At 39.7% G+C, this 14,011-nt stretch overlaps 1 protein-coding gene across 2 annotated transcripts in view; it reads right to left on the minus strand.

Annotated features, from left to right (window-relative positions):
• Positions 1-2,063: 2,063 nt before the first annotated feature.
• TOX (thymocyte selection associated high mobility group box) overlaps positions 2,064-14,011 on the minus strand; it is a 276,933-nt gene continuing 264,985 nt past the window's right edge. For both annotated transcript variants that reach the window (XM_050938886.1, XM_050938885.1), the window contains 2 exons: positions 4,564-4,715; positions 2,064-3,065 (listed from right to left, as the gene is read on the minus strand). In XM_050938886.1, the coding sequence (XP_050794843.1) occupies positions 3,029-3,065; positions 4,564-4,715 (189 nt within the window). In that variant the 3' untranslated portion in view covers positions 2,064-3,028. The remainder of the gene's footprint in view (positions 3,066-4,563; positions 4,716-14,011) is intronic.

A 14,011-nucleotide genomic window follows, 5' to 3' on the forward strand; every position in this document is an offset into this window, starting at 1 on the left:
ATGAATTCTGGCCCTGAGAGTTTATACTAACAAACTCCCATGATTCCTCTCCTGGCATCCACTAACTTAGGGATCTGGGGCAAAATCAGTACTTGGTCCTGCTAGTGAAGGCAGGGGGCTGGACTCGATGACCCTTCAGGGTCCCTTACAGCTCTATGAGATAGGTATATCTCAAATATATGTTCAGTCCCAGGTCTTCTCCAGATGGGACGAACATATAGCTCTCCAAAGAGAGCAATCTAGGCCAGAACTTTTAAAGATGTCCACTTGAAGGCTTGTGGGGCATGGCTGCTATAATAGGTATGTGAACTCACTACTACCTAGTACTGAAAAAAGGCACTCTCAGCTGCCTGCCAGCATTTAAACCGAGAAGTGACATCAGGTCAAAATGACGCTGGAGCAGTGGAGGGCACACAAGGACAGGTTGACCTGCATGTGAAGCAATGCAGAATGGGAGAGTAGTTGGAGTCAGAGGCAGAATAGTTAGGAATGCGTCCACATGAACCTTAAAATGAACACACTCATGACACAATAGGTTCACTCCTGTTCCTAGGATGATTACTTATTGCGACCTAAGAGGCCAAATAAATTGGTTTAAAAACAGGCTGCATGTGGACTGAAGGCATTTCAAGGTGAACGTCATTTGGACAAGATAAACACTGCTGCTCTTTCGGAAGGTCAGGCCCTACCACTGTTTCAGGCACAGAATTCCCACTGAAGTCAATGTGAATTAGTAATGCTCTTGAAATTAAACATGGGCTTATCTGCTTTGTTGGATTGGGGCCAGAGTGCTCAGCATGTTGTAGGTTCAAGCTCTTAAAGACTAAGACCAAGCAGCGGTGATTTCATACAGAATAAGTATTTTATTCATGATGTATTTTTATTTACATTAATTTTTGCTTGTATTTTGAATTCTGCTTGGATATTGTAATTAACAACTTTTATACCTTTTCTGCACAGCTGCTCTAAAAACATTAAGGTAACACAGATCTTTCCCATACAAGAAAAAATCTGCCTGTCAAAGTTATAGCTGATTTTTCCCGTCCCAATAATTATCTTCTCATTTTAGAACTGATGAGAGTGGAAAATGTAGTTTATTATAATATAATAAATAGAAGACATTGGGTAATTAGCAGTGCTGGTATATTTCTAAAGTACTAAACAGACAAACAGTAAACTGTGAACTTAATCACAAGTTCTTATACAGTTTCAAGACAGGAAAATTAGAGCTCTCAGCTACAGTCATTTGAGTAATCACATCTGATCTGCATTATTTATTAGTTATTACATGCTCAAGTGATTCAGGATGTACATTGCCTAAAACCATTCCAAAACAAGCATACTGTACCTTTTGTTTTTAAAAAATGTTGACTGGATTACACAATATATATTGAATCAGAACTGTTCTTTTTATTTCACATAGGAAATACAAATCAGTGGTATTCATCATCAATTGGACAGGCATCCCAGTTGACATCCCCCAGTAATATGTTTTCCAAGCTATCCCTGATTTAAAACCTTGAGAATGTTCTATTTTGGCTTCTTTACTCTTTATCCTACTGCCTTGTTACTCACCTTGTGTTTTAGTAAGTATTTGTGATACCCTCCTAAAACTCAGAGCAAAGTCATTTCTCTCTTATTACAAGACCTATTGCCTTCGCGATAAAATGGCTGAAGCATGTTTGGTAAATTTTCCAGGTTATTTATTTTTATTTTTATTTCATTTGACTGATTAACCAAAACTGACTGAGCTCCAAGAGGCAGCATTTAACAGACGGTGCCTTTCGGTTTATTTAGCCTTGTTGGTTTATGAGTTCATTTTGGGCAACTCCCTGTACAATGCATTAAAAAGGGAAGTACTTAAAATATCTTTTTTTTCCCCCATTTTCCACCAGCCAAAGAAATGCAGAAATAAATGTTGGGTACTTTCATCTTCTGCCAGAAAACACAGGTTTGGCTTGATTCGTGTCATTGAAAAACTAAATAAAATATTCACATCAGTTGTGAATAATTTTTTGCCAGCAAAAGTTAACACAAAGAAACCTCTTTAAAATGCTAACAAATTTACTTACAAACACCTATATTTATTATTTCATAAATAGGCGCAACAGTTCCATTAAAAAAAGATTAAATACAGACACAGTATGAAGAAACAATAATACATAGCCATATGTAAAGGTTATAATTTAGCTGTCTCCAATCTGTTTCTGCATCTAATAAAATATCAGGTAAGCATTTGGCAGTTTTATACATAAAAGGACTTAAATGATGTTTACTAACCATTACGCGTAAAGTGATTTTTTTAAAAAAAGCATTTTTAGGCAGTATAAAATAAATGTGTTTGTGCTCTTTCCCAAGACAAGTTTTTTTTTTACCCTTTTATCTATTTAATGAGACAAAGCCAATATTTTTAATTAACATCATTTGGGAACACTATTTTTTCCAAATACTTTGAAAATATAGAACTATTAGTCAGTTGTTTAAAAATGAAGTAAAAATATGAATGTTTGCCAATTTAACCCCTATTGTGAGCCACTTTCAATTACAATTAGCTACAAAAACATTCACATTTTATACTCTAGGAGAGTGTAACATAGATGCTATTTACAAACTTGCTATGACTGCTACATCAAGCCATTTAAAAAGTCTTTAGTAGTTTCATATAAACACCCATTATGAAAACCAATGGAAAATCCAGGACTTTTATCTACAGTTGCTAAGGCAGTTACTAGCGCAGCACTTCACAGCAAAAACCAACATAAAATCTGAGTAGTCCAATTTTCCTTCAGGAAAGAAGAAAAGCAATGTCCGTTAAAGGATCTCTGAGAAAAAAAATAAAATAAAATAAAAAAAGAAAGAAAGAAGCAAGACTATTTTTTTCCAGAGTGGGTGACCCACAAGCTCAAATAGTTCTAAGTGCTTAGCAACTTGTATTTTCTAATAAAATGCAGAACTGCCTTGACTGCATAAAGCATGATGAAAAGACTTCCCTGCAATCCTCAACGGAAAGGAGAGGTTTTCCAGATTTTCAGGTAAGGTACAGTGCTTTGTCCCTCTGCATGCCCCTGTTCAAAAAGAAATAGAGCAAACACTTTTTAAATCTGTCAAATTTTTATTAATCCTACCATCTAACAAGAAAGAAACTTGTCATATTTCAGGCGTCGCTAGTTCCAGCCTCCCACTGAAGTACTGGTTGCCCTGGTCTAACAAAAATAATGAAAACACTAACCATCATTTGTACCTGCAGAGCACGACTGGAGAATCACCAAGTGCACTACCTATGTGACTGAAAGAACCTCCCAACACCCAGCGAGGTAGGGAAATGTTTTGATCCCCATTTTTCAGAGAAGGAAACTGAGATGCAGAAAGATGAAGTGACTTGCTCAAGATGACACAGGAAGGTTGCAGTAGAGGCAAGCACAGAACTATTGTTTCCTGGCTCCCAAGGGAGGCCTTCAGCCAAGGTTCTCTCTGTACACAGATCTCCACCTTCTTGTACAGGGGTGTGTATGATGTGAAAAGGGGCTGTTAGCGGGAAGGCGGGGAGGCATGCCAGAGGCTGGGAAGGGGCAAGCTAGGGGTCTGAGTATATTAGGCACAGTAACTACCTGCTGAAGACTGACCGGGAATCCATACAAAAGATAAGATAGCTATTAGCAACATTCCTCCTTGAATTGCCTCCCCCCACCCACATGTCAGGGATTCCTGGAGTTGCCTGAGGAGTCTGTCATCATGGCTCCACTGGTGTTGTGCTGCATGGGATCTAGCAGAGGGTCTGAAGGGGCACCATGGTAAAGGTATAGTGCTTCTGTGCGGATGACACTGGGGGTATGTCTACACAGCAAAGAAAAACCTGTGTCTGACCCGAGCCAGCTGACTTGGGCTGGGAATGTGAGGCTGTTTCGTTCCTGTGTAGAGTTCCAGGTTTGGGCTGGAACACTTCCACCCTGCAGGGTCCTACAGCCTGGACTCCAGCCCGAGCCCAAAAATCTACATAGCAATGAAACAGCCCTGCAGATTGAGACCAGCAAGCCCGAGTCGGGTGGCTGGAGTTTCTTTGCTGTGTAGACATACCATGTGTCTCTGTTGAATCCCCTGAGATTCATTCTTTTCTGTTCTTATACCAGGCCCATCACTATAATATCTGAGCATCATGTCACTTGTTCCACTGGGGGAAAAATTCCACCCAGTGATGGAAGAATTTGTAAGAAAATTCTATGAGGGGAGACTTGTGACATTTCCCTCTTAGCACAGCCCTGATCAAGCAGGAAGGAGTGATCTGTCCCTCCCAATCTTATCCTTTAATGATCAAATTGCAGTTCTCTGGCAAATTAAAGTTTTCCAGAAGTAAAATGCACTTATCTGAGAGCAATCTTTAACTGTATGTGTTGAGCACTTGCTTTCATACAGTAATTCAACTACTGAATAAACACAGCACCAATACAGATGCCCTTCTAAAAAAAATCAGTAGAGAAACAGGCAACAGAGCTATTTCCCACCCCCTGCCAGACATTTGTGTCATAAAGGTTGCTCAACACCAGGTGGCATTCATTGGCTGCTTACCCATTACTGCAGTAGTCATTATTCCAGTCCACAGTCTGTGCTGGAGGATTTCTGCACCCTGAACGAACATACTCCATTGCTTGGGTAACAACTTGTGCAGCTGTAGATGTAGGGTTGATGATATTCTGATAATCAGGCTGAAGAGTAAATCCCTGTAAGAAAAAGGAAGCCAATACAATGTACAATAAACCAAGCAGTAGTTTAGGTGCAAAAAATCTTTAAAAAGTAGCATGTGCAGAACAAAATGTCAGAGTCCTTTTCCTTGTATTTATACTCTGAATTGGCAAAGTTAAAACAGGCAGAAAATGTGTGCAGGTGTTTTTTATTTTTTAAAAACCTTTCCTCAACAAACAAACAAACAAACAAAAACAAAACAAAACGCGCCAAACTGTTAGATAACACACAGTTATAGTATGGAACTAAGAGCCATGGGACAGAATCAATTTAAAGCTAAGAGGCAACTCAATGAACTCGGGGGAAAAAAAAGTCTGTTTGCTTCTTAGAGCTTGCATTTTGATTAAACTAAGGATACACTAGTAGTTAATTCCCAGAATATGCAACAGAATCTTTTTGAAGGATGCAGGCAGCAGGTGGCTGAGTGTTTTATTAGACTACACCTATTCACATATTGTTCTCTAAACCCTTTTTTTTCATTCAGTCACAAAGGGACCATCTGCTTCTTCTTTTATTTGTATTTCTTTCTCAACTAAACAAAAATTCAACCAAAGCTTTTTAACAGTTGGGGAACTAATGTAGTGAAAGCTGTTTGAAACCAAGGAGAGGAGAAAACAAATGGAGGGTGGAAAGAAATGTATATTTTTTAAATGAAATATTTAGTAATTGAAAAGCAATAAAGGTTTTTGGCATATTCTTTCAATATAGTAGCGTGTTTAAATGCTGTCTTTCAAAACTAGCAGAGTTGTTAGAATTTCAAGGGCACCAGGTGTTGATTTACTATACCAAGTTTATCCTAAATAAACATAAAGAATGTTTCCATAAGGTTAGAAATACTTCATAGTTTAGAACATATGAATGCAGTATGAAACCAAGCAGTAGTTGCTGGAAAAAAATGGAGACCAAACTCAGTGCTGGGGCAAGCAGCTATAATTCCTTTTGAAGTCAATAGAAGGTGCACTGCTAAAGCAAAGGCTGAATTTGGTCTGAAATATTTAGTTTGAAAATCCACTCTTTCTGGCCAGAGTTCATATATGGCATGCTTGTGACTAAATGCATGACTTTTCAGTTTTATTTGTTAGTTTGAATGGTTTGTATGTGGTTGCTTTATATACACTTTGTAGCAGGAGAGGCTGCTAGGGAGATTTATTTCCTGTTTCTGGTTTAATAACTGAGCCATGTTGTCTTTTTCAAAAAGAAAGAAAGAAAGACAGAAAGAAAGACAGAAAGAAAGAAAGAATTTGTAGTTTTTCTTAGGCCCCTCGGAATGAGGCTCCTTTAAAAACAAAATGCCACTTCCCTCTTCTAATCACTCCACTGGCTCCCGTTTTTCACTGCATTATATTCAAATTTCTTATTCTTATCTTCAAAGCCTTTTAGAGCTCTGTCCCCCCCCACACTTATCATGTCCACCAATCACTCTATTAAAAATGCTAGCCTTGATCACCAACTTATCCACTTCTCCTACAACCTTCTTCGGACCTTCTTCCACACTGCCTCCTAGGCACAGTATGCCCTTCATGAATTGATTCATAAGGTCAGTACCCTTTTCTCTTTCAATTCCTTCCAGTAGACCCACTTCTTCTGTGAGGGATGCCTGCAAGAAACTGGCCAACTAATGGTAGATAGGTTGAGGGATAATGGGGTATAACTGATGTGTAACATATATATGGTTGTGTACAAAAGATATACACATTTTTGTTGTTAGTCTCTCACCCTTGCTATGGAAGTTGCTTGTCTTCTTAGGCCCTGATCCTGCAAGCCAAACTGTATGGGCCAACCCCCATTGCATTGTGGAGTCTTAGGCTGAAAGTTCTTCAGCTGTATGGACTTTGTCTTCCTGGATGTGAATTGGGTTAACCTAGTTGAGGCACTACTGGAATACAAATAATGCTTCATAAGAACAAACAATAAGCGGGTTACATTCTGTGCTCTTTAATTGAGCAAAACTCCTATTGACTTTGATCAGAGTTTTGCCTGATTGAAGATCATAGAATTGGGTCTTGTAATATTATTGTCATAATTTGTATATAAAACACTAGTCTTGGGGCCATTTCTAATTCAGTCGCAAGAGGAAATTATATAAAAGAGCATATTCTCAGGCATTTAGAATTACCTTTGTACCTTGGCGGTACATCCTGCTTAGTGATCTATTACCAGTCTTTATGAAGAAAACATATACACAGGACCATCCGATAGCGTTGGTAGCTCTAGCCACCTGTTTTAGAGAAGCCTGGAGCTGAACAGGCCTAGAGAATCAAATATACTTTCTGTCTAAGACAGATGGTTCCTCAAGATCAGAGGGAGAGAACAACAGTATAACACTATAAACACTTGGGCTAGACTAAGGACGAATAAACATCTTCAGAGTGGAAGGATGTTCTGTAGCGAAGGCACTGGTCTGGTACTGATTGGGCTCCAATTCCAGGCTCTGACCCAGAGTTCCTATGTTACCTTGGACAAGTCACTTCGGCTCCAGTTCAGCAAAGTTTGTGCACATGAATAGTCTGAAACAGTTGGTGCTATTTGTACTGAAATGTAAGCATATGCTTAAGTGCTTTGTTGGATCAGAGCCTTAATCCTGCTACGCCTCAGTTCTCCCATCTGTAAAACAGGGCTAATTATTCTTCCTTTTCTGCAACCTTTGTCTGTCATGTCTATGCTGGTCTTCCCTGGAGTTTTCTACTCTCCTCAAATTAACTCCTCTCGCGTCAGCCTACCTCAGGTGAGAGTGCTCACAACAGACAACTCCAAAGATGCTCAAACAACACTCAAGCTGCACAGAGTGTTTGGATTACAGCACAGAGTCTCCAATGCATTTCTACCCTCAGCATCAGCAGCCCTTGAGCTCTGACCCACATCCCCTGATGGGTCAACTAGTTCAAGTTTAAGGGCCTATTTAACTGGAGCTAGAGAATTTTATGTGTGGACGAGAGCAGGGTTATGGGCCCCACTTGAATTATTCTTCAGGCTAACACTGCAGTGAAGACATGCCTTTAAATTGTAAGCTCTTCGGGGGCAGGGACTGTCTCTGACTCTGTATGTACAGCACCTGGCAAAATGGGGCACTAATCTTGGTTAAGGCTTTGTAGGGCTACTATAATATAAATGATAATTTACACTGTTGAGCACATATACACCAAAGCGAAAGATAATTTAAGAATTCCAGAACTACTGAAAATGAAGGGCTAATATATGATGATCATATCCTTTATGTAAACAATACATATTTCAGCCTTTTCATGTAAAGTAAGAATCCTGCAATATATATCTGCATAACACAGGAAGACAGCCTTATATTAGGCCTGTAGTAAATATTTGTGCATTATTTATGTAAGTCCTTAACACACAATGATGAAATAAAAAGTGTTCAGAAAATGAGTGCTTAGAGGTCTAATTAAACAACGTTGAATGTTTTGCATTGTAATGCTCAAGAGAAAATCACCAACTGTTTTGCAACATGCCTAGAATTTTAAATTTCATTTTCCTGTGCCAGATTGAAATAAAAATAAGGGACTTGATAAAGATTAATTTGGTGTCAGAAGGGACATTTGCTCTTTAATTAGATTTCTGTAGCCCTAGCTGTTTTGTTGCGCCATGATAGCAAGTCCTAAAAAGCCTGCAGCAGAACTAAACAGTGATCCTCATCTCCACACTTTACTGAGAACTAATTTCATTTCCTGCCTGTCTGGAGAGGTATTTTCAACAGGCATCAATGTTTTTGTCTTCACAACTGATTTATTCATCAATCTCAATGTGATTTTTTTAAACCTTTAAATTACATCCAAATCCTAAAGCATCTGTTTATTACACAAGGAAATTGAAAATCTGTCTGTGTGATACCATACAAAGATTTTTCCTTAAGGTTATAAAGGAAGTTGACAGATATTAATGATTTTTTTTCTCTTGACCTCATTCGAAGACACAGTGTAACAAAAAAGGGAAGAAATCTGGACAAATACAGCAGGCCCATGAGTTTATTTTATAAAATATGTAGTAGAAAAAATGAGACTATTATTTCTGGCAGGCAGGCAATCACATTGCAGTATACATTTATTTTCTTTTAAAAACCAACAACCAAAGGTATACGGAAATGAGCTGTTATTTTAAAAAAAACCCAGTGTACATTAATCTTCTGCCTTTTTTCGATATACACTATACGGATTCCTGAATCCATGGGTATTAGACATTAAGAGCCTTGTTTTAGCTGCCCCCTGCATGTGTACAAAGGTGAGACAGAGGTAATAAAGAGCCTTCCTCCACTTTGTGCGCCACTGCAGGGCCAGTCATCATCAGTTGGCGGAGGAGGAAAGCAGGTGCTGTGCTGGACTAATTCCAGGAGCAATGCTAGGCTAGCCTTCCCAGTGAGGTCAAGGAGTGGCTGGGTGACAACGAGACCATGTCCCCATCCTTCTCCGCACAAGCTGACAGAGTTCAGCAAATTTGAGAATGGGCAGTTAACAGGAGGAGCACCAGTGTCTGTAGAGGGAGGAAGGAGGTGAATACCCTTTCAAATGGCAAACGGGCTCCTACTTCAACATGTGTTTCCTCTGGCCCTCAGAGGAATTTTGGTTGATTCTGCCAGAATTCTTCACAATGCTCAAGTGAAGCCAATGGCTTAAAGCTGATATCTGTGTTATAAACAGATAGCTAAGGGTTAATGTTCTTTTACCTGTAAAGGATTAACAAAAAGTGACCTGAAACACCTGACCAGAGGACCAATCAGGAAACAAGACTTTTTCAAATCTGGGTGGAGGGAAGTTTTGGGTGTGAGTTCTTTGTTCTTTGAATTGGTTCGGTGACCCTCTCGGCTTTGAGAGTGATCTTTCTATTTTTAGGCTTTTTAATCTTCTGTTTCCAAGTTGTAAGTACAAGGATAGTAAGACAATAGGTTTATATTGTTTTTTTGTATTTACATGTGTGTAGTTGCTGGAATGTGTTAAATTGTATTCTCTTTGGATAAGGCTGTTTATTTATTTTTTCCTGTAAGCAATTGACCCTGTATATTGTCATCTTGATACAGAGACCAATTTTATGTCCTTTTTCTTTCTTTTTATATAAAGCTTTCTTTTTAAGACCTGTTTGAGTGTTTTTCACTGGTTAAGGCTAAGAAACGAAGGGAGGGGGAAAATCTCTTTGTGTTAGATTTACTAAGCCTGACTTTGCATACCCTCTGGGTGAGGGGGGAGAGAGATTTGATCTCTCGGTACTTGTGTTTCAAGGACTTGAAGCAGGGAGGGTGGGATCCCTTTGTTTGGATTCACGGAGCTTGAATCTGTATATCTCTCCAGGAACCCAGGGAGGGAACACCTGGAGGGGAAGAGGGAGAAGGGAAGTGGGTTATTTCCCTTTGTGGTGAGACTCAGGGCATCTGAGTCTTGGGGGTTCCCCAGGGAAGGTTTTGGGGAGACCAGAGTGAGCCAGACACTGGAATTCTGGCTGGTGGCAGTGATATCAGATCCAAGCTGGTAATTAAGTTTGGAGGTTTCATGCTAGCTTCTCATGTTCTGAACTCTAAGGTTCAGATCTGAGTAGGAGAGTTATGACAATCTGATCCACAGGACACAAGTAATTTTACTGATTATGGGCCAAATGTTGCCCTCTCTAAATCAGTGAAAAATCCTATTAGCTTCATTGAGAGTTTTATCTGTGTATAAAGACTGCCGAATTTGCTCCAGAAGGCCAAATTCTATCCTTAGAACTGACAGTTTCAGAGCAGATGCTGATATTAAGTAATACTGTATGCAAAGGTGTCTTCCACAGGTAAATTACATTTTACCACAAATCACCATGCTCCAATTAATGCAGCTCTGATTCTAGAAAACTCTAGTGCTCTCAGAAAGCAAAAAAACCCATGTGAACTTTAGGAGATAGGGTCACACAGAGCCAAAAGATGAAATACTGCATATATTATTCTCCCAAAAAACAATATAAATCCTGCTTGAGTAAATGCAAATTATAATGGACCCCTCATTCCTTTTTAATGTGCATCTACTAGGAAGATATGTAGATGTATGTCTGCACCAGTTGTAATAATAATAAAATGATTAAAAAGCTGATATGATCATTCATAGGTGCCGAATCCATGGGTGCTCCGCGGCTGGAGCACCCAGGAAAAAAAATAGTGGGTGCTCAGCACTCACCAGCAGCCCCATGGATCAGCCCCTCTCCTTCCACATCTACTGGCCGCCGGTGGGCCTGCTGATTAGCGCCTCCCCCTCCCTCCAAGCACCTTCTGCTCACTGCAATCAGCTGTTCAGCAGTTTGCAGGAGATGCTGGAGGGGAGGAGGAGGAGCGGGGGCAGGAAGAGGCAGGGGGAGGGGGTGGAACAGGTCGGGGCAGGGGTGGGAAAAGGTGGGGCAAGGAGGATGGGGCAGGAAGAGGTGGAGCATGGTGGAGGTTATGGGGAAAGGGTGGAACGGGAATGGGGTCTGGGGCACAGTGGGGCTTGAGCACCCCCCAGGAACAGGGGAAGTCTGTGCCTCTGTGATCATGATATGATAGTGATAAACCAGCACTGTTTTTGTAAAAGGAAAATCATGTCTCTCTAATCAATCTGTTAAATAATGTATTTGTACTTTGAATAAACCTTTGACAAAGTTCCTCACCAGAAAGTATAAGAAAAATCTGGCAAGAAGTCATGGGGTGAGAAGTAAAGCACTGTCAAAGAACAAAAGTTAAGAGTAGGAATAAATGGTCAATTTCCACATAGCAAAAGGTTATCAAAGGAGCACCTTCAGGATCTGCACTATGATTAGTGTTGTTTAATATAGGTATTAATAATCTGGAAAAAAAGAGTGAAGTATGAGGTGGTCTACCGTGCAGATGACAACAATTATTTAGGTTAGTCAAGACTAGAGAAGACTGAAGAATTTCTAAGAGATCTATCAGTGCTTGATGTACAAGCAATGTGGTAATAGATTAAATTCACTTTGACCTATGCAAGTTACAAGACATTAGAAGGGATCATTTGAATTACTTGTACATATTAATGGATTTTAAATGAACTACAGCCACTCAGGAAAAAGAGCTGACCATCCGTATGGACAGCTGAATGTAAACACATGTTCACTGTGCAGTGTTGTGGTGAATAAAGCAAAAAAATTTTTAGGATGTATAAAGACTGGGATAGAAAATATTGAAAATATTATAGTCATTCTGTACATCGATGGAATGGTCTCATCTGGACTACTGTTTTCCATTCTAGTCACCCCATCTCAGCTATGATATAGCAGAAATAGAAGGGCTTTGGGGAAACACAATGAAAATAATCAGGGGCAATAAAACAACTGTATATGAGGAGAAACTGAAAAGGCTGAGACTGTTTAGTTCAGAGTGGAGATGAATAAGAAGAGGTATAACAATAATGAATGCTATACAGGAGTTAACTCAAGCAGTCCTATTCACTTGCTTATAATACTAGAATGAGAGAACCTTCAATGAAACTCAAATACAACAAATTAAAAATTGATAAAGGATTTTGTTTTTTCCAATAGTGTAAAACTAACCTAGGAAACTCTTTTGTACAAGATATCATTGCAACTAAGAGTTTGGAATAAATACATAAATAAAAAGCAGATATTTTGGTATGGATAATGAGAGCACACACAGTTGTATTAGGTAGGATAAAAACATTAAGCATATTAAATTTCAGTCTTTCACATCAAAAGCCAACCACTAATTCTAGGGTGTTAGGAAAATACTTCCCTGACATCATCAGAATTATGACTCCCTCAATGACCTCCAACTTGTAGCAGAGATCCCAGTAAGTCAGATATATATCAGAACTTCAGACTCTCCCCATGTATTTGCAGGAGAACCTACAGACGGGTTTCATCTGCCCATCCACATCTCTGGCAAGTGCCCCAATCTTTTTTGCCAAGAAGATGGATGACTCATAGTGGCCTTGTATTGATTATGGGGCCTCAACAAAGTAACCATATGAAACTGCTTCCCCTCATAAGCAAACTCAGATTGGATACATGCAGCTCACATTTCACTAAGCTAGGCCTGCAGAGGCCTATAACCTGGTGTTTGTGTGCAAGGGAGATGAATGGAAGATTGGCTTTCATACTCAATATGGTCACTATGAATATCTGGTCATACCCATGCAATGCTCCAGCAACTTTTCAACACTTTATGAATGATATATTTTGGGACATACTGGACCAATCTGTCATTACTTACCTTGATGACCCTCATTTCTTCTGAGGACCAAGTTCTTCAGGACCAGCAAATGGGCAGCATTCTTGAAAGACTATGCCAGAATCACCTATGTATCAAGCTGGAGAAATGTGCATGTGACTGGGACATCCTTGAATTTCTCGGGTATATTATCTCATCCAACAGACTGGCAATGGAATCCCACAAAGTGGCAGCCAGCATGGAATGGGCATCACCAAAGGATGCACACAGAATCCAATACTTCTTGGCTTTTGTTAACTTCTACAACTGATTAAGACAGCTTTAAACTAGGAATTGGGGGGAGATTGTTGGGAGACGTCCAGGTAATCTCCACACCGGATTTTAACGTTGAGAGGGAAGAAAATGAAGTAAGAAAGGATACAGCTGTGGGTAGGAGGAAGGGTAGTGTAGATACCATTCTAATAGGTGATACTGGCGGTAGAACGTCTGGGCCTAATCTGGTAAAGAATGTGAGCGAAGCTAAGCAGCAAAAATTAAGATGTTTGTACACCAATGGAAGAAGCCTAGGTAATAAAATAGAGGAACTAGAGTTACTGGTGCAGAATGTAAAACCGGCTATTATAGGGATAACAGAAACATGGTGGAATAGCAGTCATGACTGCAGTACAGGTACTGCAGGGCATGTTCTGTTTAGGAAAGACAGAAATAAAGGCAAAGGTGGTGCAGTAGCATTGTATATCAGTGATGAGATCAACTGTAAAGAAATAAGAAAGGATGGAATGGATAAGACAGAGTCTGTGTGGGCAAAAATCACATTGGGGAAGAAAGCTACTAGAGCCTCCCTTGAGATAGTGCTTGGGGTGTGCTACAGACCGCCGGGATCTGATCTGGATATGGATAGAGACTTCTTTAATGTTTCTAATGAAGTAAACACTAATGGGAATTGTGTGATCATGAGAGGCTTTAACTTTCCAGATATAGACTGGAAGACAAGAGCTAGTAATAGTAATAGGGCTCAGATTTTCCTAGATGCGATAGCTGATGGATTCCTTCACCAAGTAGTTGCTGAATCAACAAGAGGGGACGCCATTTTAGATTTGGTTTTGGTGAGTAGTGAGGACCTCATAG

This window comes from Gopherus flavomarginatus, chromosome 2 (genome assembly GCF_025201925.1).
Source record: "Gopherus flavomarginatus isolate rGopFla2 chromosome 2, rGopFla2.mat.asm, whole genome shotgun sequence".
NCBI lineage: Eukaryota > Metazoa > Chordata > Testudines > Testudinidae > Gopherus > Gopherus flavomarginatus.